The sequence below is a fragment of the Mauremys reevesii genome, linkage group 7 (genome assembly GCF_016161935.1).
Source record: "Mauremys reevesii isolate NIE-2019 linkage group 7, ASM1616193v1, whole genome shotgun sequence".
NCBI classification, from domain to species: Eukaryota; Metazoa; Chordata; order Testudines; family Geoemydidae; genus Mauremys; species Mauremys reevesii.
The window spans coordinates 78,233,949-78,258,042 of record NC_052629.1 but is presented as its reverse complement, the minus strand read 5'-3'; the positions used below and the strand labels follow the sequence as shown (position 1 = coordinate 78,258,042).

Below are 24,094 nucleotides of genomic sequence, written 5' to 3'. Positions count from 1 at the left end.
TACCCATTACTTCTTGTCCTACTGTCAGTGGGTGTGGGCAACAATTAGTCACCATCTTCTTTGTAACAGCATTTAAGATATTTGAAGACTGTTATCAGGTGTGTTCCCCCCCTACCCCTCCCCCCCCCCCCCAGTCTTCTTATCTCAAGACTAAACTCCTCATTTTTTTAGTCTTTCCTCACAGGTCAGGTTTTCTAAACCTTTGATCATTTTTGCTGCTCTTCTCTGGAGTCTCTCCAGTTTGTCCACATCTTTCCCAAGTGTGGCACCCAGAACTGGACCCAGCACTTCAGCTGGAGCCTCAACCGTGCCAGGCAGAGCAGGACAGTGACCTCCTGTGTCTTACATGCGACACTCCTGTTAACACACCCCAGAATGATATTACCTTTTTTGCAACTGCATCACACTGTTGACTCATATTCCATTTGATCCACTCTAACCCCCAGATCCTTTTCAGCAGCACGGCCACCTAGCCAGTTAGTCCCCATTCTGTAGTTGTGCATTTGATTTTTTTTCTTCCTAAGTGCCATATGTTGCACTTGTCTTTACTGAATTTCGTCTTGTTGATTTCAGACCAATTCTTCAATTTGTCAAGGCTGTTTTGAATTCTAATCCTGTCCTCCAAAATGCTGCCAACCAATCCCAGCTTGGTGTCCCCTGCATATTTTGTAAGCACACTCTCCACTCCATCATCCAAGCCATTAATGGAAATATTGAATTGTAATGGATTCGAGACCAACCCCTGCAGGACCCTACTAAATACATCCTCCTAGTCTGACAGCAAATCATGGATAACTACACTTTGAGTACGGTCTTTCAGCCAGTTTTGCACCCACTTTATAGTAATTTAATCTAGACGAAGAGAGAGTGTTGCATGCTGGGAGCTGTAGTCCACAGCTGCTGCTTGGCTCAAAGAGCTGTCTAGAGCAGGTGGAAGTCAAACATTTTCCTACCCCCACCCATGCGTTTACTGTAAAAGCAAGAGTAATAAGTGTCTCAGTACTAACAATGCTAAGCTGATTCGATCGGGGTGCTTTGAGGGGTTGACAGAAAATACTGGACCTTACAGACTGAGGGTCTATGGGGAGCGAGATTTTCTTCGCTTTAGATTGTAATAACATTTTCAAAGCTGAGCAACCCGGCTGAGCAAAGCAATGCTTAACTGACTGATTGAGAGTCAGTGGGACTCAGGCTCCTAAATCAGTTAGGCATAGCAACGTGGAGCAGAACAGTACCTAAATGCCTTTCCCAGGCTGGCCCTAAGTCCAAGGTGCACACAGGGAGTGAACCAGGCCACAGACAGGATCAGCGGGAGACCCATCAGTGGAATGGTGGGCGGGCATCAGAGGCAGCATGGTCTAGTGGAGAGGGGCACAAGCCTGAGCCTCGGGAGATCTGGGCGCTCTTCCCAGCTCAATCACTGTCTGGCTGTGCTATTGGGCAAGTCACTTCCCCTCTCTGGCTCATTGTCCCTGTCTCACCTTTTTCAGTTGTATACGACTGTCTCTCGCTGTGTTTGTACAGGGAGGCCCTGATCTCAAGTGAGGGCCTTAGGAGAAGAAGAAGAATTTGGGAGCTTCTGTCTCCCAGTCCCATGCTCCGTCCGCCTGACCACACTGCTGTGCTCATCGATTCCTAGAGTTCGAGGGCAGATGGGGCCATCGGATCGTCCAGTCTGGCCTCCTGCAGGCCAGAGAACCGCACCCAGTTGCCCCTGTGCCAAGCCCGCTAACCTGGGTCTGGCTAATGCCAAGGCAGCCAAGCCTGGATTTGAAGACACCAATGGATGAAGGGGGGTAGGGATAGCTCAGTGGTTTGAGCATTGGCCTGCTTAAACCCTGGGTTGTGAGTTCAATGCTTGAGGGGGATGACCTCCTGAGGTCCCTTCCAACCTTGATATTCTGTGATTCCACCACTTCCCTTGGACCTTGTTCCAGTGCTTGGTCTCCCTCGCTGTGAAAGATTTGTGCCTTGTTTCTAGTTTCAGATAGTCTGGCTTCAGCTTGCAGCCCTGGGCTCCTGCACTGCAGTGCCCCAAGCCCAGCCAGGCCAGCTAGCTCAGTGAAGGCCCAGCTCTCGTGGCATTGCACTCTGGTGTGAAACATTCCGGGGCGTGGTGCAGTTAGCAGATCCCTGTCTCTGTCCCCCGTTACTAACCTGCCCCCCGTTCCACCAGGTGCGAGTGTTCACCTTCTCGGTGGGGCAGCACAACTACGACGTGACCCCCCTGCAGTGGATGGCTTGTGCCAACAAAGGTAAGTAGGATGGCGCTGTGGGGGAATAGCCAGCACACCATGAACAGTGGGGCAAATAGGGGAGGGAGGCAGCTCCTACCAGCCGGGCTCTGAGCGGGGTGGGCAGGGCACTGTTGTGGGGAAGCTCACCCCGCTCAATGATTGCGTGGCATTGCCCACTGCAAACAGATCTAATCTCCGAGGTACAGGGCTGCGGCTTTGCTGCTACATTGTTTTACTGGAAGGTCCGGCTGACGTCTTGCCCATCGTGCTCTGGCATTTTGGGGTACGGGGCCCAGCGAGGAGCCAGGGTGCCAGGCCCAGCACTCTGTGGCTCACTCTGTGCAATTCACAAGATGCTCCAAATAGTCTCTCCCTGCTTTCCAGAGCATCTCAGAGCCCTGGCAACATAACAAACCTAACCCAAGAGTGCCATCTGCTGGCTGATTGGGAGCCTGCAGGGAAAGTGCAGGAGAGTCGCCCTTCGCCGACGGAAGGCATCTGTGCTTTCCATCCGCACAAGCAAAGCGCCTCCTCCCAGTCTGACCTTGCCCGATGGCCGAGGTGGAGAGAGGAGACAAAATCTCCCTGGGAGCCAGTGCTGTGTGCTGCTCAGTGCCGCAGCTGGGAGACGCCTCTCCTTCAAAGCTGGACTGCACAGAAAACAGGGTCCCCCCCACCTCAGCTCCATTCATATGCACCCCAGCACCGAGCCAGGCTCACCCGCCCTGCTAGCCCATGCAGCAGAGGGGCCAAGGACCGGGCTGAGGTGCCCTCACCCTCCGACAGCTCTGTCACACTGAGTGGCAGAGGAGGTGCATGGGAAGTTTTCTCTGCCTTTGCTGTCTGGATAGAGGGCTCCAGGCTGGCACCATTCGCTGGCATGTAGTTGCCTGTAAAGGGAGAGGTAGCCATCCCTGTGTCGGTTCTGTGCCCACTGGGGACACTGTCTGCCAGGGGAGCCAGATGGCATGTGCAGGACCCCCACACATAGGGGATGGGAGCTGCTTGTGGGGGTCACTGCCATGAGTGCAGAATGGGGGCATGGAGCAGATTACGGGGAGGGCCTCACCCTGTAGCAGAGCTGCCCAGGAGTGGGGTTGGGGGGTGGGGTTCCATGAGCAAAGGAGCCAACTGGGCCCCAAGGAGCAGTGAGCCTCTCCTCGGGAGCTGACTCAGGACCAGGGATAGGCTGGGGCAGTTAGTCCCCCACACTGCTTGGAGAGGCCTGGCACAGGGCTCTGCCCGCTCGGCCTGGCCCAGCCTTCTCCCCTCCTGCCATCAGCCCAATACCTCTTTCCCCGCCTGACGAACGTGTCTGCCAGTGCCAAGCCCTCTCCTACAGCCTGCTCTGTGGGGGAGCCGTGAGGAGCCTTTGCTCTGCCCCCTGCACTCACACCTCCACTCCCTGAGCCTGCTGTGTGTCCCTTCCCCAGGCTTCTTCAGGAGTCTCCTGGCTCCGGCCTCTGCCAAGGATGCTCCCTCCCGCGAGTCTCTCTCCCTCCTCTCTACCTGCTGCCTCCCGTCTCTGCCTCTTCCCTAGCCCACACTGCTTTGGGCTCTCCTTCATCCCTGACCAGGGATCTCCCCTTACCTGGCTGTATCAGTTGCGGGCACCCATCAACTCCTGGGCTAGCATTAATTCAGCTATCCTCTCGGTTCCCTCTCCCCTCCCAGCACGTCTGGGAATTCATGCACCACGCGCCTACAGCGTCTGTTCCTCCCCCGTCTTAGCCCCACTTGAGTCTCAATTACCACGCTCAATTACCATAATGCTCGTTATGGCTTATCAGCTCCCATCCACGCCTCGCTCGTGGGAACACGGGGCGCCCAGCGGTTACAGCAATGGACTCTTGGGGTGGGGTCCCGGTTCTGCATCTCTCTCAGCGTGCGGGTTTTAAGGTTTTGGAAAGTGACCCGTGATTTTGGGAGCCTGAGACCCCCTGATTTTCAGTGGATGCAGAGAACCCGCTCTCTGCAAATTGGCCTCTTTCAGGGAATTCACGCTGGGCCCCGGTACCATGGGGTGCACATGCTGTCTCGGCTGCTGGAGGGTTACTAGGGAAAGCTGCCTGCCTGCTTAGCTGGGCTGATGGTTGGCCTCACAGCTGGGCTGTGGAGATAAGAGAGCTGTGGAGTGGATGGGAGGGGTGGCTGCCAGAGAGGCTGAGGAGCAGGAGCCTTCAGCCAGAGACTGGTGAGATGCTACCCAAGAAACCGGATCCTCTCAAAGAGCAGACCCCAGGGTGACTCTGATGGGTTCAGACAGAGTCTCTGGGTTCCCGTGCGAAACCCAGCAAGGGGTTTTACTAAGGCCTTGAAGCGGCAAGCCATGCTTTGAAGAGACCCGCACTGTACACCCCGAACCAAGGGTGACTGGCCTCCTGATCCATGGGACTCAAATGCTCTGCGAGGGAATAGGACCACTAGTGACCTGGCAAGAGGGCCGAGGCTGTAGCAAAAAATCAACAGGCAGGCTAGATAATGATCACTCCAGCAATGCAGGGGAAACTGAGGTAGAATTATGGTGTCACTTGGTTTTGCCACAAAGGGGTGCTGAAGATCAAAAGTGACCACTGACAGGCTCCCCAAATCACTGGTCTGTTTTGAAGCTGATTGATGCTTCATTAGCATCTAATGTGGGGGAGGGGCACTTTTCAAACTGCCTCCTGAATTCCCAGGGCTTTGGGTGGCATGCTTGGTAGACTGACAGCATCGGTGCTAGCTGCAGCAGAGCCTGGGAGAGCGGCTTGGCTCAGGTTCCTCCACATGGGCCTGATCCTACAGCTCATTCTGGACCTGTACCACCCGTGCTGTTCCAGCCCTGCTCTCTCCCTCCCCTCCAGCTCTGCCCATGCCCTTCAATCCCAACCCAAAGCCCTCTGCTCTCATAGAATATCAGGGTTGGGAGGGACCTCAGGAGGTCATCTACTCCAACCCCCTGCTCAAAGCAGGACCAATCCCCAGACAGATTTTTGCCCCAGATCTCTAAACAGCCCCCTCAAGGATTAAGCTCACAACCCTGGGTTTAGCAGGCCAGTGCTCAAACCACTGAGCTATCCCTCTCCCCATGCCCACAGCCCTGCCAGTGCCTCTCAATCCCAATCCACAGCTGCTCTGCCCCCATTGTTCCAGACCTGGGCTCCCACCCATAAATTCTGCCCTTGCCCGTCACGCCTGACCCACAGCTAGGGTGACCAGACTGCAAATGTGAAAAATCAGGATGGGGGTCTTATATAGGAGCCTATATAAGAAAAACATCCAAAAATCGGGACTATCCCTATAAAATCAGAACATCTGGTCACCCTACCCACAGCCCTCTGCTCTGCCAGCCCTGGGCTGCACCCACCCCAGCTTTGTGCATGCCCTTTGTTCCTTCCCTGTAGGATTCAATCTTTGTTCTGGCCCTTACAGCTCCTTTCAGTCTCATTTCTCCACAGCCCCATTTGTTTGTTTGCCTGCAGAATCCTGCCCTGGTTTCAATCCAAAGACAGCAACTGGGGATCCTGCTCCCCCCTCCATTGCTAGCTCCTTCCCCCCACCCAGGGCCCATTGTCTCTAGGGCCCAGGGCTCAGCTCAGGGATCCCTGAAGGTGGTACCTGTGGGACTTTGGGATCACATCCTCAGTGGCTCTGAGGCTGTGAGGAGGGAGGGCACTGGGGAAAGGGAGAATGGGGAGGTACCAGGCTGTGCGCAATGGGCGTGTTTCTACAGCTCCCTGCTTTTTTTCTCTGCATAGGTTACTACTTCGAAATTCCCTCCATTGGAGCCATCCGAATCAACACACAGGTAAGGAGCCACCCCGGGCCCCCAGCACACATACACCCAGAGATCCACCAGAGGGAAGGTCAAATGATCCCTCTGGTCTGACCTCCTGCATGACACAAGCTAGAGAACCAGCTCTTGGGGTTCTTGCATCAGACCTAATGGCTTGGGCTCTGAGAGAGACACCCAGTGCTGGGGTAAGACGCCAGCTGATGGAGGAGAAGCCAATCCAAAGGGAAGTTAATCACCCTCACTCTTACACACAGGCACCTCTTTCCAGGTTGTCCTTAGCTGGCTTCATCTCCCAGCCACTGGATTGTCTGCCAGTGAGCCCAGTAATGTCGCCCCTGGAAGGGGCTGGCTGGGCCTGCACTAGATTTTCTCCCCTGGAATCCCCCATTGCTGTCCCAGCACCAGTGCTGCCTCAGAGTAAGGGCCCTGGTGCACACTGGCTGCCAGCATTGTTACTGCCCTGCTGGCTAGCATGGCATCGAGCACAGGGGTAGAATGCTGGCGCCTCCTCTACCCCACAGCTGCCAGCATGCCACGGGAGCTGCAGTGCTGGTAGATCAAGCGGGGAATGCTAGTGCAGACACGGCCTTCGCAAGTGAAGGTTTTACCCCTGTTCCTGCAGCGGGGCTCAAACACGTCTCTGGCGCACGGGCAGCATCGCCTCAGAAGTGTGGGGACAGATGTGCTGGTGCTGGCAGGGGCCCAGGGACTTCCCTCTGCCCAGGACTGAGGCCAAAGGGAGTCAGATCAAAGGGCCAGAGCTGGCTCTGATCCGTGCTGACTTCACTGGGAGAATTGACTCCTCTCTCCCCCCCGTCCCAAAAACAGCACATCCATCACTGGCGATTTTTAAATCCAGATTGCCTGTGTTTTGTAGAACCTCTCACCTACCCCTTGGACTCTGGACTGGTACAATAGGAATTATTCTGGGGAAGTTCGCTGGCCGAGGTTATCTAGTCTGATTTCCTGTGTGACCACAGTGCCCCCTTCTGGCCGTGGGATCTATGAAATCTGCAAGCTGCAAACCCTGCCTGGCCATTCCACTCTGCTCTGCAGATGCCTCTCAGTCCCCACCTGCAGCCCACTCGCCCTGCTGTCCCAGCCTTGAATCTTTCCCAGGGCCCAACCCCCAAGCGCCCTGAATTGCTGAGTACATAATGCAGGCAGACATCTATGGGGTGCCCAGCTGGGGCCCCCAGACCCATTTCAGCGTGACCTGAGTCCATGTTGGGAAAGGAGAGCAGAAACCAGGTACCCGTCACAGGGCCTGATGAGCCGCATTATTGAAATGAATGGCCCACTTCTTGGATCTTTTTTCCCTTCCCTCCTTAAGTGGTTAGTTATTAAACTTCGTACTTTAATCCACATGGAGCGGAGCGAGCGGCGCCAGCTGATCTGTCGGGCTGTTCAAGGTGACAGACGGCAGCTGAGAGCTGGGGACAAGTTACTAGCTCCAGGCAAATGGGGCTGCCGGACTGGGCTAGTGGCCTTCCGTTCACAGCCCGGGCAGGCCTTCCAGCGAGACCATTGCAAAACAACGCGGCAAAAGAGGGAGGGGGAAATGAATGGGAGAGTGAGCGAGCTTCAGCTGGTTGCACAATGTTGTCCATGGGACGCCGGGGGCTGGCCTGTCCCCTTGCCTCGCTGAATGGCTGGAGATGTTCTGCTTTTCCCCTGGTTCTCTTTCTCATCTGTGGGCAGGGCCGGCTCCAGGGTTTTTGCCACCCCAAGCAGGGGGAAAAAAAAAAAAAGCCGTGATCGCGATCCGCGGGAGCTCTACCGCCGCTTCAGTCTTCGGTGGCAATTCGGCGGCTGGTCCTTCGCTCCAAGAAGGAGTGAGGGATCCGCTGCCAAATTGCTGCCAAAGAGCCCGATGTGCCGCCCCCTCTGTTGGCCGCCCCAAGCACCTGCTTGCTGGGCTGGTGCTTGGAGCCGGCCCTGTCTGTGGGGGCAGTTCTCTGCTCCCTTTGCCTTTCCTTGGTTTCTCTGCAGCTGACGTGTTGGATACTCAAAGGGAAACCAGCAAGGATTGGGAGCAAATAAAGTCCTGGTGTCCCCACCCCTTGCCCCCATCCTGGGATAGGTTCGAGTGTCATGTTGTCCACTCCGTCATCCCATCCTGGGGTAGGATCCAGGTGCCATGTGCTCCCCACACCCTGATCCTATGACTCTGGGGTAGGGTGTAGGTATGGTCCATCTTGTGGAGATGGAGAATGAGACAGATGGGGAGCCCTGTATAGGTACGGAGCAGTCCAATGGGGTGCTGTGAGCAGAGCAGGGGGTTACGCTCAGGGAATGTTGCATGGCACTGTCATGGTCCTAAGTGACACATGGTCAGTTTGAAAATCATGGGCCATATCCTGAGCTGGTGCTGCTGAGGACCTGGCCCGAGAGTAAAGGTGCAAGCGATAAAATCTTTCTCTCGGGCAGCATTGCCAACTCTCTTCCTGTATTTGGCACTGGTGCAGCCACTGCTGGAATCCGATGTCCAGTTCTGGGTCCCACCATCCAAGGAGGATGTTGATACAGTGGAGTGAGGTCAGAGAAGAGCCATAGGAATGAGTAAAGGACTTATAGCGATAGACTCATTGGGTATGTCTGCCCTGCTGCTGGCATGAGCTTCCCAGCCTGGGTAGACAGATTCCAGCTCCGCTAGTGCATTACTAAAACTAGCAGTGTGGATGTTACAGCTTGGGAGCTCCAGCCCACCTGACCCGCTAGCCTTGAGAGGCCCAGGTGCAGCCCAAACCAACGCACCTCCACTGCTGTCTTTAGCACACTACCGTGAGCCCCACTACGGCGGGTCTGTCTGCATGGAGGAAGGCTGCAGCGTCCACATACCCAAGGAGCTCAACCTATTTAGCTTAACACATTGAAGATTAAGGGGCAACTTGATCACAGTCTGGGGAACAACTATTTGCTGTTGGGCTCGTCAGGCCAGCAGACAAAGGTCTAACACAGTCCAGTGGCTGGAAGATGAAGTTGGCCAAATTCAGACTGGCAATAAGGTGTAAATTGTTAACAGTGAGAGTAATTGACCATTGGAACCATTTTCCAAGCATCGTGGTGGATTCTCCGTCAGCAGCAACTTTTAAATCAAGATTTGGATTTTTTTTTTTAAAGGTCTGTACTAGTTCGAAAGGAATTATTGTGGGGCAGGGCTCTGGCCTGTGCTATACAGGAGGCCAGTCTAGATGATCACAGCTCTCCCTTCTGGCCTTGGAATCTGTGGATTACAAGCCTTGCAGATTTGATGATTTCTTTCACCTTATGAGACTCTCAGCTTGAAAACACAGCCCCTAATAGCTCAGAAACAAGAAAACAACTAAAAAGACCCCAACCAGCAATGCAGAGCTACAATGCATTCATTTCTCAGAGGCATCCGTACTCGGCATTTAACGTCTCGGCTGCAGAGCAGTAACTGTATCCCTTTGAAATTAAGTGTAAAACAAGATCAGAACCACACTAACACAAAGCGCACCGCTGTCTTGAGTCTGAGCTCAGACGGCCCCGGAGTCTGTCGCCTTTCTCCTGAAAAGTCAAACTCCATCCACGTAATGGCTCTGAGAGGGGTTGCTTAGGTGGGATAATGTAACCATTTGTGTCCCCCGTTCTTAGTGCCTGGGGTGAGGCAGAGTAGATTGGTTGGAACGGAGGGTAGTAAAGTGAAGCTGCTGTGCTAGTGACAGATGTCACGTTACTGAGCTCATTGGTGTCTGCTGCTCCCCACATTCAAAAAGATAAATCACCAGCGTGTTCGTCTGGACGTGCTCCGGACTATTGTTTGTCTGATCCATGGGCCTGATCCTGCAGTCCTCCCTCGGGCAAACCTTCCCATTGGAACTGAGAGTTTTGCTGAGGATGTGATGAGCCAGGCACCATTTTTCTGGGCAACCAGTCCTGTCCTCCAGCGTCGTCTGCGGTTATCGTCTCCCTCACTACACCTCCGCAGCCCATCGCGCAGTGGGACTGCAACCACTCCAGTGGTGGCTGGGCCAGAGAGAGGCTGCTGAGCCCAACACGGCTCTGGGTTAGATCTTTGCACTCCCGCCATTGAGGCTCCTGCTTTTAAGATCCAGAGGCCGTTGGTTCAGTTCCTGCTCCCACCCAGGGGGTGCAGAGTAACATGAACATCATATACAACCGGCGTTCACGCGGCCAAGATATTTCTCAGGGCTCTGCCAGCACAGTTTGGAGAATTGCTGAGCTGGTGCCTGAGCCATTCTTATCCCCATCCCGGCTGACCCCTGCTGCTCCTGGCCATCCAGAGCCATTCAGCCTACCACACGGCAGAGACTCCTCCACAATCACTCGGAAGGGCTTGGCCAGCACCTCGCTATGCTGGGTCCCTGCATATGGTGAACGGCTGCTTCCCCATCACATCCATCTCCCCTGCTGACGTTCCCACTGGGCTCTGATGGGGTCACTGCCAGGTTCTTGACTCAGTGGTCACTTGGGATCGGGGACGGGGCTGCATCTTGCAGCCCTGCAGTTTGCCAGAGGGCCCCTCATACGTGGTGCAGCTGTAGATTTTCTTAGGGGGCCCATAGGGCAGTGTGAGCAGGGTGGGAGGCAAGGGGTGGATGTTCTGGAAGAAGTGGCTCCTTGTCCCTACCTCTTTCCTGTAGTGCTGCTCACAGAAGGGTTTGGTGTTTTGTCCCATATCCCCCAGCCTGGCCTTGAGGAAAATGAGGGAGTCCCAGATGTGGCTGAGTGCGTAGTAACGAGAGGGTGTGATGGGCCCACGGCCTGCAGTAAAGCTGGCTATTGAACCGTACGCTTCCACAGTGCCGCATTGCATCGGGGGCCCGTGGTGATGTCATGCCACTTCCTAATGCTGCCTCCCAGGGTGAGGATGCACCCCGTGATGCATAGTCGCTGTGCGAAGGTGTGCTGACAAACAAAAGGGAGGCAGCCTGAGGGGGCGGAGAGAGACCCCTGAGCCCTTGGTGCTGCCTGGGACCCTCCCTTTCTCTGGCACAGCCTCCCAGCACTCCTCAGAGCGTTTGGCCTGCAGTGAACGTTTCCGACTCAGACTGGAACATGGGAATATCCCTCCCAGCCCCGCCAGCCCTCCAGGTGTGTGACCCAGTGCATGGCGCACCCAGAGCAGCTGGCCAGCGGAGACTCGCTGCCAGCCGGCGGTTTGTGGGGCTGAGCCAGGGCCCAGTACGGCCCAGGCACCACAGTGGAGGGGGCGTCTCTTGCATGGCCATGCTTTGCACTGGAATTTGCCATTTGCTTTGAATTCTTTCCATGTGGCTGACAGCGCTTGCTTCCCTCTTCTCCATTCTTTGCCTCCACTTCCTCCTGCAACCTCCTTCACCAGCCAGTGATCGTCTCCACTCTTCAATCCCATTTCGACAGGGTACTCACAGCCGCCTGTCCAGCCAGATCCCTCCTCCCGGTCCCCCATGGCTGAGCCAGCGGGGAAAGGCACGGGGCGAAGCGTCTCACAGAGTATCTGCGGCAGAGCTGAGAACCTTTCTCACTATGTATCTACACTGCAAGCACAGGCTGGGATTGCCGCTCATGTTGATGGACCTGAGCTAGCCTGAATCTTGCTTTGCTTGGGTTCTGGAGCACTGAAACCATGGCAACACAGGCACCCTCGTGGGCTGCACGAGCCCGCCTGGAACCCTGTGGAATCACTCGGGCTTCTGCACCCCAGCTCGCTTGGTACATCTACACGAGCTGCAGGGAAGACATGCCCTTAGCACTCTTGTTTCCAGCTGGTTGGCATGGGTGCAGATCCGCGTGCTCATGGAGAGTGGGGTGTACCCACAGCGGTAAGGGCCCGGAGGTCGGTTTCTTTCAGAATTCACCTCCAATGCTCTAATTTTAAACAACTCTGCAAGGTTTAGTACAAAGGGTCAGTGTTGGGATATTGTTAGCCTTTTCCAGAGGGTTTGGCTGGAGAGTCTTGCCCGCATGCTCGGGGTTCAGCTGATCGCCATATTTGGGGTCGGGAAGGAATTTTCCTCCAGGGTAGATTGGCAGTGGCCCTGGAGGTTTTTCGCCTTCCTCCGAAGCATGGGGCAGGGGTCGCTTGCTGGTGGATTATCTGCTACTTGAAGTCTTTAAATCATGATTTGGAGCATTCAACAGCAGAGTCAAGGGAGAGAATTAGTTCAGGAGTGGGTGGATCGGCTTATGTGGCCTGCATCTTGCAGGAGGTCAGACTAGATGATCATAATGGTCCCTTCTGATCTTGAATTCTATGATTCTATGAGGTTGCCGCCGGACAGCTGTGCCATTGCTGTCCTGTGGGGACTCAGGTCTGCTCAGAGCAGGGCTCAGTGACCGGGTGCTGCAGCTGAGTGGAGAGACAGTGGTCAGAGCGCTGGCAGGAGACTAGAGTTCGGTTCCCTGCTCTGTCCCATGCAACACTGAGCTTCAGATTAGGGATACCAGCCCTGCCCTGCTGAATAGGGGTGGGATAAATAGATTAAAGAGTGTCAGGTGCCCAGATATGACAGTGGTCATATAAGCAGCTTAGATAGATAGTTCTCCCATGGGGGTAAACGGTGAGTGGTGATACAGCTTTAATGCCATCCCTGGTGTTCTCCTAGGAGCTATGCTTTCTCTTTCTGGCTGCATGGCTCCCTCCTGCTCCATGCCTTCTCCTTCTCTCTCTTGTCATCCAGAAAGAATACAGCCCCCTCAGGGCCCAGGCTCCAGCCTGCTGCTCTCTCCATGGCAACCTGCAGGGAGGGGTTAATCAATTTGGGGAGAAGGGAGGGCTGATTGGCAAGCGCTGCCCCCTAATGCACTTGGGCAGGTGGCCGAGAGCACAGAGCCTCCAGTCTGTCCCCATTCGTTCCCCCTACTCTGGCACCCAGGGAGACACTGGTTTAGAAAGGATTGGATGTGGTTCGCATCACTGCTGGTGCTCCCCTCAACACCCTCCTTCCGCTGTGGTCTGCAGCGCTGGTGGGGCTCAGCTGCTTAAATCCTTCCCAAGCCTGTAGGACAAAAAACTACTTCCCCATGGGAGCCACCTCGGGCCTGGGTGTGCTCTCTGTCGCAGCAGTATAGAGCAGGAGTGCTGCCACGGGGGTAGTACAGGGTGAGTGAGTGAGTGAGAGGGAGGTGGGCACTGCTACCTCACTCTTTCCATTAGCACATTTCAAAGTGCTTTACAAAAGGAGGGCAGTGCCATGATCCTCATTTACAGATGGGGAAACTGAGGCACGGAGTGAGGCTGTGAGTTGCCCAAGGTCACCCAGCACGGCAGAGCTAGGAACAGCACCCAGGTCTCCTAAATGCCAACCCAGTGCTCTATCCTCTAGCCCACACTGCCTCCCAGAAGCAGGGGCGGGAGACTTCCCCCACAAACATTCCCCATGCTGCATGCTCAGGCCTAGGTGTTCAAAAGGGGCTAGTGATTTGGGGGGCTCAACTTGAGACTCCTCAAAGGGGCCTGGGTGGGGAGCACCCATCGACTGGAAATCCTGCCCCTTTAAGGAGTCTCAAGTTGGGCCCCAAAACTGGCCTTGACCTGGGTGCCTGAGTCAATGCTGAATGCTTGTCAGTGCTGCTGTCAATGTCCGGCGTTGCACTGGTGGGGGGATGGGTTTGTTGGGATGGTTCTCTGCCGGCAGGGGGCAGAAGGAAGGACCCTGCAATGACACAGAGCCTGTACATGCCCAGAGAAAGGAGGGGGTCATGGTGGCAGTAGAAGAGACAGAGAAAGAATTGTCCAGTGCCAGTCCCTCCCCCATCTGCCCCCATGTGCGCAGTCCAGCTCCAAGGGGATTTCTTGGCCTTCAGCTCAACGGCATCACTTGAAGGCAGTGTCATCTAGTGGTTAGAGCAGGACAGCAGGACTCCAAGGTCCCATTCCTGGCTCTGCCCTTGACTCTGAGATCGGGTTCGGGCCCCGGTGAAAAAATTTTTTCGGGCACCACAGCAAGGGTGGACCGGTTAAACAGGGCCGACGAAGCCAGGCCCCAGGCCCCCTTCCGGACCACTGGGCCCTGGTAATTTTTACCAGCTTCCCCCCCCTCTCTCATCAGCCGCATATGAGCCAACGTTTCTCCTCTCACTGCTCCCAGCTGGGCTGGGGCTGTGTGTGTTCATCTCTGACCGGGGGAGTGGGAGTGCCTGTCTCTGTCTCACAGCTGGCCTTTCTCCTTGTGTCTGCAGGAGTACCTGGACGTGCTGGGGAGACCCATGGTCCTGGCAGGGAACAAAGCAAAACAGGTTCAATGGACCAATGTCTATCAGGATGCTCTGGTAAGCAAGACAGAAGCGAGCCCATCGCACCCACCTGTCCTTTCCCTCCCCCAGCTGCTGGAACCGCTGCTTGCTCGGTGCTGCTCCATGGACGTTTAGCTTCAGTTTCCAATAAGCAGGGGGTTATGATAATGCTTTAGGCGAGAGCTGGGAGCTGCTAGCCCCTGGCAGGGACCTGGTAGCCCTGCAACACGTGGACAGTCCTGGGATTTACCCCCCACAAGTCTCAGAACTGTCAGGGTAGATTTACAGTCGCTCTACTGGTGCCAAAAGGAAACCACATGGCAACCCCCCTTGAGAACTTCACGGTGGGAAGTGAGTCAAGCCAGACTCAGGTAGTGGATCCTTATCAGCACAGCGGACCCCCAGGGCTCGGTACTGCAGCTCACCAACTCCGTTCTGTGGCGTCTGCCCCAGCCCAGATTTCCCCAGCCATGCAATGGGCCCAGGCCAGCTGTGGCGCGGAGCCTGCGAAGGAACTGTCAGACCAGAGCCAGACGTGTCTGAGAGCTTGCTTGACTGGTTGCATTTCCTTTCTATGTCCAGGGCCTGGGCTTGATGGTGACCGGCACCCTGCCAGTGTTTAACCTCACGGAGGATGGCAGCAGCAACAGGAAGGTATGAAACGTTACCGTCCTCTCTCCCGCTCCAGGGGCTTGTGCACCCCTGTAAACTAAGAGAAACTGGGGTCACACTGGAGCCAAGCCAGTGGGAGTGGAGAATCAAGTTGTGTGTGTGTGGTGGGGAGAGAGACAAAACACAACCCAGCGTTGCTGTGCATACTGTGTGTCAATTCAAACTGCATCTCAAACAGGGACGGGGGGACCAGGAGCCAGTGAGAGAGGAGGAAGGGCTCATCTTCCAATGAGACTAGGAAGTGGAGAGATACAGGGAGGCTGGCCCTGTGCCGTGGCCCTTGTGCCCGCAGGTGAGAGATGGCATGGAGAGAGGCGGAGAGCATAGGGACAAGAGGAGCAGGAGATTGGGATGTTTGGGGCCAGCTGGGGCGAGTCCCTGCTGGGTTTTAAAGAGGAAGGGGCAGCTCAGAACTCGATCACAAATGAATCTGGCCAGAAAACTAGCGGGAGAGATGGGCACGTGTTGGACTCGGTACCTCGTTTGTTCTGACTGTTTTCTGTTCCCTGCCCATCTTCTCGTGCTGGAGACAATTGCTGGAGTCATTGGCTGGGCAGGGAGGGGATGATCTGTGCATGGATTCCCACAGGCGTGCCACCTTTTGCTGCAAGCTCAGCCTTTCTCCCAAGCTAAGCAGACTTGGGGTGGGTCAGTATTGGGATGGGAGACGTCGCATAACAACACTCGGTGCTGCAGGAGGTGGTGGTGAGTAAGGCTATGATTTTTGTCATGGATATTTTTAGTAAAAGTCAGTGACAGGTCATGGGCAATAAACAAAAAATCATGGAAGCTGTGACCTATCACTGACTTTTACTAAAAACATCCCTGACAAAATGGGGAGAGAGAAGGATCCAGCATCCTGCCCCTCACCCGCCGCAGCAGCTGGGAGCTGCAGGGACCCCATTGCCCAGTGGCTGGGAGGAGTTCCCCACCACCTGCAGTGGCTGGGAGCTGCGGGGGAACCCCTGCCAGCAGCCATTAAGCAGCTCTAGGGTCCCTCTGCCACTGGTGGCTGGGAGCTGTGGGGGGATCCCTGCCAGTGGCAGCAGCTGGGCAGCTCAGGGGTTGCCACCAACAGCAGCAGCCAGTTAGTTGCGGGGGGTCCCGCCAGAGGGTTCCCTGTCGCCCGCGGAGGCTGGGCTGTTGCGGGGTCCCCTGCTGCCAGCAGCGGCTGGTCAGCTGCGGGACCCCCAATGTCACAAAGGTTGCTGGAAGTCATGGATTCTATGACTTCTGCGACCTCCGTGACATAATCTTAGCCTTAGTGATGAGTGCTCAACAGGTGGTGTTCTCCCAACCTTGAATCTGCTTGCAAAGATCTCCCGCCCTCTTTTGCATGAGATGGAAAATCAAGGTCTTGACGATTTAGAAATGCCTTGCTGCTTTGTGAAATGGAAGGGCTGTTTGCTCTGGTCTTTGGCCAAATTCCTAGCCTGCCTCCCTGTTTTACCAGCTCCCACTGGATATGATATTCTTCCCTTCCCACCATGAACTGTTGTATAGCACTGCTGTGTGCTGCTGAACAGCTGCTCCTTTCCACCCCAGCAGGGGCGGTGTGTCTAGATCTAGGTCCCTTTTTATCCCTTCCATGAGAGGGGCAAGTGCGAAAGGCTCCACTAATTACCGTTGGTAAAACACTTTGTGATACTGGGACCAAAGCGTCTGTGTCAGTGGCTAGCATCATCACGGGAGATGGGATCCCTCCGATTCCACGATCTCCCCACTGCTCAGTGTGTGTTGGTGCGAGGACGTGTGTATGTAAGAGGCAGGGAGGGGCAAGGGGGTATCGCTCAGATGTTTCTGGTGGTGACGAAGCTCTAGAAGAAGCACAGTGAGCCGTGGGGTCACACCCCACAAAGCTGGAGGGTATCGTGCAGCCTGGATGTCAGGAAATCCGTGGAAGTTAGGAGCCTAAATACCTTTGTGGGTCTGGTTCTAAATTCTGGTTATTTGGCCTTTCCCTGCCTGCTGGGTTAAATAAAGGATGATTTTTGCTTGTGGCTGTAGAGTGGTGCTGAGTTAGCGGGTCCTCTGCAGTCACTGGGCCCTGCTGGTTGCTAACACTAGAATTTGACCAGAACTCCAGGGAGCTTTCCATCCGGCTGCCTGCATCCATACCCAACGTGCCACTACGTACCCAGACTGTACCATAGGGCTGCACAGGCTGCTACCTAGCAGGGAGGCTGCCCTGGGACCCCTGCCCTCCCATTGTGGTCACATCCCAGGGGAGAGGCATGGAGCAGAAAAGAACTTCATTTGTTTGTAGCTTCTTTGCATGAGGAGGTGACCAGCTCTCTGTGGAGAAAGAAGTAGTTCGGGACTATTTAGAAAAGCTGGACGAGCACAAGTCCATGGGGCCGGATGCACTGCTTCCAAGGGTGCTAAAGGAGTTGGCCGATGAGATTGCAGAGCCATTGGCCATTATCTTTGAAAAATCATGGCGATCGGGTGAGGTCCCGGATGACTGGAAAAAAGCTAATGTAGTGCCCATCTTTAAAAAAGGGAAGAAGGAAGATCCAGGGAACTACAGGCCAGTCAGTCTCACCTCAGTCCCTGGAAAAATCATGGAACAGGTCCTCAAGGAATCAATTCTGAACCACTTAAAGGAGGGGAAAGTGATCAGGAACAGTCAGCATGGATTCACCAAGGGCAAGTCATGCCTGACTAACCTAATTGCCTTCTATGATGAGATAACCAGCTCTGTGGATGAGGGGAAAGCAGTGGATGTGCTATTTCTGGACTTTAGCAAAGCTTTTGATACAGTCTCCCACAGTATTCTTGCCAGCAAGTTAAAGAAGTATGGGCTGGATGAATGGACGGTAAGGTGGATAGAAAACTGGCTAGATGGTCGGGCTCAACGGGTAGCGATCAATGGTTCCATGTCTAGTTGGCAGCCGGTATCAAGTGGAGTGCCCCAAGGGTCGGTGCTGGGGCCGGTTTTATTCAATATCTTCATTAACGATCTGGAGGATGGTGTGGACTGCACCCTTAGCAAGTTTGCAGATGACACTAAACTGGGAGGAGTGGTTGATACGCTGGAGGGTAGGAATAGGATACAGAGGGACCTAGACAAATTAGAGGATTGGGCCAAAAGAAATATGATGAGGTTCAACAAGGACAAGTGCAGAGTCCTGCACTTAGGACGGAAGAATCCCATGCACTGCTACAGACTAGGGACCGAATGGCTGGGCAGCAGTTCTACAGAAAAGGACCTAGGGGTTACGGTGGATGAAAAGCTGAATATGAGTCAACAGTGTGCCCTTGTTGCCAAGAAGGCTAATGGCATTTTGGGTTGTAGAAGTAGGGGCATTTCCAGCAGATCGAGGGATGTGATCATTCCCCTCTATTCAGCACTGGTGAGGCCTCATTTGGAGTACTGTGTCCAGTTTTGGGCCCCACACTACAAGAAGGATGTGGATAAATTGGAGAGAGTCCAGCGGAGGGCAACAAAAATGATTAGGGGGCTGGAGCACATGACTTATGAGGAGAGGCTGAGGGAACTGAGATTGTTTAGCCTGCAGCAGAGAAGAATGAGGGGGGATTTGATAGCTGCTTTCAACTACCTGAAAGGGGGTTCCAAAGAGGATGGATTTAGACTGTTCTCAGTGGTAGAAGATGACAGAACAAGGAGTAATGGTCTCAAGTTGCAGAGGGGGAGGTTTAGGTTGGACATTAGGAAAAACTTTTTCACTAGGAGGGTGGTGAAGCACTGGAATGGGTTACCTAGGGAGGTGGTGGAATCTCCTTCCTTAGAGGTTTTTAAGGTCAGGCTTGACAAAGCCCTGGCTGGGATGATTTAGTTGGGTTTGGTCCTGCTTTGAGCAGGGGGTTGGACTAGATGACCTCCTGAGGTCCCTTCCAACCCTGAGATTCTATGATTCTATGAAGGTGGCAGCAGGTGCCAAGGAGGCGGAGCCAGCACCATGTGACATGGGAGGTTGGGGCTGGTTTAATTTTCATTGTAATTCCCTGGGAATGAAACCAGAGCCATGAGGATGCTGATAACATGGGCTGGATCAACCCACCCGAAAAGGCAGGGCTGGGACAGCTGAGATGCTGCATTCACCCCAGGAACCACGGATGTCCTGAGGGGGGCTGCTGGGGCGAGGGGGAGGGTGGGGTGTAGAGAGATGGAGCAGTGGCTCCCGTTACTCTGTGGATCCTGTTTGCAGATCAGGGAGGCAGGGCAGGTGAGGAAAGCAGTGGTGGGGGTTAGTGAACCAATTTATGGCTCCATATGCTGAATGGAGCTCTTCCCCCAGCCCCCTTCCCACGGGGCTTTCTTGCCAGCTATTGTAGTTTCCTGAGTTGATACGATATTAAAGTACAAACGTTGTGCAGCTAGACCCAGCTTGTGCCATCTCGCAGGGGGTTGAGGGAGCCACGTGTGCCCAGGGCCGGCTCTAGGTTTTTTGCCACCCCAAGTAAAAAGAAATTTTGGCTGCCCCCCACCCCAGCCCTGGGCTCTCACCCCCCCACCACCAGTGCCCTCCCCCACCGCCACCCCCTGCCACCCCAGCCCTGGGCTCTCTCTTTCCTCCCACCCCCTGCTGCCCCAGCACTGGGCTCTCCCCCCCACACGCACCCCCAGCGACCCCAGCCCTGGGCTCCCCCGCAACAGTGCTGACTCCTCCCGCTCCCCACTCGCCTCCAGCCAGTCCAGTGCTGGCAGGGTCGGGGTAAGCGGCGAGGCTTCCGGGCCACGCCTCAGCCCAGGGTCCCTCCAGCCGGGGCTCCTGCCTCCAGGACTGGCCGGGACCCAGGAGGGCAGAGCCGGGGGACCACCCTGGCAGGGGGCTCAGGAGCCGGGGCAGGGTGGCCCCAAAGAGCAGGACGCGGGCCCCACACGGCAGCGCCCTGCCCTCTATGGCCCCACTGCTGCTTCTGGCCGCCCTGCGACAGTCCCTGGGCAGCTCGGGCCGCTTCGCCCAGCCCTGGCTGCGGTGCTGGGGGGCGGCCGCTCTGCAGCACCTGCAGATGGCTCCGTGTGCCCCGCAGGGCGGCCCCCAGCCCGAGTGTCCCCCGTTCGGAGCCTGCCCAGTCCAGCCACAAGGTGCGGGCGCTGCTCCCCCGCAGCACGAACCGCAGTGGCCCAGGGCGCCCCCTGCACACGACGCGCTGCTGCTGCCAGGGCCGGTTCTAGGCTTTTGCCTCCCAAAGCGAAAAAAAAAAAAAAAGAAAAAAAAAAGAAAAGGATGGCCGGAATGCCGCCCCTGAAAATGTGCCGCCCCAAGCACGTGCTTGGTTTGCTGGTGCCTAGAGCCGGCCCTGTGTGTGCCGTGGTGGCTGTTTGTGCCAGGAACCAAAGCAAAGGCTGGAGTCCCAGCTGCAGCATGTGACGAGGCCCTGGGGTGCTGCGTAGGGATCCATTGCTGGGCCAGCAGCCCGCGCTCACTCGGGAGATGCTAACAACCCTTTCCAGGGATGCTGCGTCACTGGATGTAGCCAATGATAGGCGCTGGCAAGGGCAGGAGCACCGCCAGTAGGGGCTCAGCTAGAGCAGTGGTGAAGGGAGAGCGGACTTGGAGCACACACCCCGCCTCTCCCCTAACAGGGATCCACCACTCCCACTGGGGCTGGCGGCACAATTCTTGTGCTCAGGTGGCTGGCATTTCTAGGCCAGCTGTTCTAGCATCATCCCCTCCCACCTGCACCCACCCCATGGACTCCCAGAGCCAGAGGCTGGGCCTGCCCCTGCTGCTGTGCGCTCTCAAGCGGTCATGGCCCAGACCACAGGGATGCGAGGAAAGCCCCAGGTGCCCAGAAATTTGCTCCAATATAGCAAAGAGCAGGCCACCAGCTGAAGGGGAGTCGGATGCTGCCTGACAAGGGAGGTGGTGGGGGTGAATTCTGGGCAGCTCCCAGAGGCAGCCAGGGCAGGCTGGTGAAACACAAAGCAACGAGCAAATGCGACACGTAGCCCTTGCTAACCAGATCCCCAGCAATGGTGCCCTAATTCCATCACCCCCCTCAACTCACTGCTCTGCACTGGCTCAGCCTCCTCTCTCCCAGTGTCATGCTCCCCTCTTAGTACTGCTCTGGATTGATCACTGCAGCAGTGGCACTGCTGCTGCACTTTGTGTTTCTGAGCAGCCAGCGATCTGTTTCCCAACTGGGTAAGCAACAAGGCCGGAGACCAAGCCTCTGTCCCTTGGGGAGCTGGGCTATTGCCTGCTGAAGCAGCCTGGCCTGTCCCACATCTAGCGGGATGGCAGCTGTGGGCATTGGTGTCTCTTCAAGGGGAGCAGCAGGAGGGCAGGATGTGTGAGGGCGGAGAAGAGAGTGGGCACGTCCTGCGTAGAGGTAGGCCCTGGTCCAAAATCTGGAACCAAACTGTTAGAAACTTCAGATCTGGATCCAGACCTTGACAGCTGGCTGCTTTCCCAAGAATGGGGCAGATTAAAACTGTGGTTCTGCTCACACCCCCAGAGCTGGAGGAAGTTTGGATCTGGAGCCAGACTTTTTGGCTCAGACCCATCTCCATACTGAGCTGAAACAGAGGCCTGGGGCTGGATTGTGGGATCCAGAGTCATCTCTAATCCTGATATGCAATGGAGGAAGCATGGTCTGGCAGTCAGGGCACTAGCCTAGGATTTGGAAAACCTGGGTTAAGTCCCTGCTCTGCCACAGACTGCCTGTGTGACCTTGGGCACATCCCTTAGCCTCTCTGTGCCTCAGTTTCTCAGCTGTACAGTGAGGATAACAGACCTGCCACACAGGATGTTGGGAGGAGAACTGCATTGAAGATGGTGAGATGCTGAGACACTACATCAGTAAATGCCTTCGATAGATCGAATCAAGTCTTCGCCTTTGTCAAGCAGATCCTCGTGCAGCAAAACGGCTCAGACCATCACCCACCAACCTCCCACACCCGTGGTCATTGGGGAACAATTAGGACCTGGGGGAGAAAATCCACCCTCAGGTCAAGTTGCTTTTTATAGCTGTGCTCGTTGCCTGAGGAGGTTATAGTTTGCCGTTCAGGTCTCACAGGTAATAAGGAGAGAACAGTGCAGAGAGCAGCAGTCAGGGCTTGCAAAACTCCGTTACTGTTCTGGGGAGAGCTTGGGCAGGGGGAATGCACAGAACCAATGCTAAAGAGCTAGATGTTAAACGCTAAGACAGCCATTGAAAACCTGAGCACTTTGCTCGTAATTAAGTGACCTGGCTTAACTTTACCCAGGGCAGCTCTGCGGTCAGTAGGCAGGCTTACAACCCAATTCTGGCTTCTTCTAATGGTCTCCATACTAAGCCCCTCCCTCTCGACAGCTGTCCCCTGGCACTGAACTCACATTCATAGGATAGTCCCGTTACTGTGATTTTCCCTTGTGTCCTGTCCTGGCTTTGTGGTTAGTTTGGTGGCCCCAAGTCCCAGAGAGCATCACTGTTTGCTGGTCTCTCTGTTAAGAGGCTGTGGCATTTTCCATAAGGCTGGGGTTATTGTCCTGGATCCTCCAAGGTACATTTAGGTGCCTAACTCCTGATGGGAGTTTGACGCCCAAGTGTCTTTCAGGAGTTGAGCTGTTCTGTCTTCATTTTAGTGAGTACATTAGGCCTGCTTCACATGCCCCCTGCTGTTGAATTGTGGTCATCTCTTCCTGCTTGTAGTGTTGCTGCGTTGCCTTTGTACTTACTGGGGTTACTCCGTACCCCAAGCCCCAAGGGTGCCAGTAGCGTGCCCAGTGTACTGCATCTTGGAGGCAAGCACAGCAACTAGGCCTTGTAGGTGCTAGCCCTGATGAGCCATAGCCATTCCTGTCTGGGTCCCTGGGGCAGTCCTGATGCCTGGGGTGCTCTCCAGTCCAGTCCAGTTTCTGTTCAAGCAAATAAGCATTTGTGGGTTTTCAAGCCAGGCTCAGTTAGTGTCTCTCACTGGGGCCCCTTTGCACCGACTCCCTGCCCAGCCGCTGCTGCACTCCCCCATAAATCCCACCCAGAAGTGCAACGTCTGGCAGTCACAGCCTGTTCTACCTGCAGCTTTGGCCATAGTTCTGGGGTGTGTCTGCAGCTCCCTGCTGCCATGCGGCCCCCACTCCCAAACAGAGCCCTGGGCACTTCCTCATTCAGGATCTTTCCCTTAAATATGGAGATATACCTATCTCATAGAACTGGAAGGGACCCTGAAAGGTCATTGAGTCCAGCCCCCTGCCTTCACTAGCAGGACCAAGTACTGTATTGATTTTTGCCCCAGATCCCTAAGGATTGAATTCACCACCCTGGGTTTAGAAGGCCAATGCTCAAACCACTGAGCTATCCCTCCCCCCTTACCCAGCCAGGGGAAGAGGGTTAGTGAGAACTGTAGTCCCCTGCTTTGCAAATCCATTACACTATAGAATAGTTGCTAAATTCCACCCCAGAGCTGGCTGCATTCACTGCTCCCTTGACAGAGCCCTGCTATCAGAGAGGCCCCAGATGTACATGGAGGAGTTAAGCAGAAAGCTGTAGGGGGAACAGACCCATGAGAACCAGCTTCTCCCACAGCTGTCCTCTTGGCCCTGAGATTTGAAGCAGTGCTGCGTGGTTTTCCTAAGGAGCTAGCACCACCTCCAGTCCCAGTGCAGACAGGGCCTCACGGGAGCTGCTGGGTGATGAGTCCTTTGCGGCTGGGCTCAGGGAATGAAGTGGAGGTGCTCAGAGCGCTTCTGTGGAAACTGAGTGGGCTGTCAGTGTGAAGTTTCTGCACTGACTTGCAGCAGGCCCTCCAAATCCAAGTGTGTGTGTGTGTGGGTGGGTGGGTGGGTGTGTTTTGCACCCACTAAGGGAGTAGAATGGCACCCGTGCTCCTGCCCACGTGGGATGCCCACAGCTCTGCCCTTGATCCTGGCGCTGATGCGGCTTTGTCTGCTTCTTGCAGAACCAGCTCATCCTGGGCGTGATGGGAATCGACGTGGCTCTCAATGACATCAAGAAGCTGACGCCGCGCTACAACGTGCGTGGAGAAGCCAGCCCCACTCAGAAGGGTCCCTCCCACGCCACCTTGCAGGGCCATGGCGGGAGGGAGGGGAAACGGGCTTCTTTGCTCTGCCCTTGGCCATGAGGGGAGGGGAACGCGAGGCATAGAATGAGCTGGGTGCCGATCAGCACCAGTCTCCCTCGGTCCTTTCTGCATCGCTTCCCTGCACCAAATCTCACTGCACCAGCCCCTGTAGCAACCCCTGCAGGAGGAACACTACAGGATACAGTCTCAGAAAGCCTGTGTTGCTTAGGAAGC

General features: G+C 55.4%; 1 protein-coding gene across 8 annotated transcripts in view; it reads left to right on the top strand.

Annotated features, from left to right (window-relative positions):
- CACNA2D2 (calcium voltage-gated channel auxiliary subunit alpha2delta 2) overlaps window positions 1-24,094 on the top strand; it is a 643,579-nt gene that overhangs the window by 570,299 nt on the left and 49,186 nt on the right. For all 8 annotated transcript variants that reach the window (XM_039547175.1, XM_039547174.1, XM_039547177.1 and 5 more), the window contains 5 exons: window positions 2,177-2,255; window positions 5,975-6,024; window positions 14,161-14,250; window positions 14,797-14,868; window positions 23,738-23,812. In XM_039547175.1, the coding sequence (XP_039403109.1) occupies window positions 2,177-2,255; window positions 5,975-6,024; window positions 14,161-14,250; window positions 14,797-14,868; window positions 23,738-23,812 (366 nt within the window). The remainder of the gene's footprint in view (window positions 1-2,176; window positions 2,256-5,974; window positions 6,025-14,160; window positions 14,251-14,796; window positions 14,869-23,737; window positions 23,813-24,094) is intronic.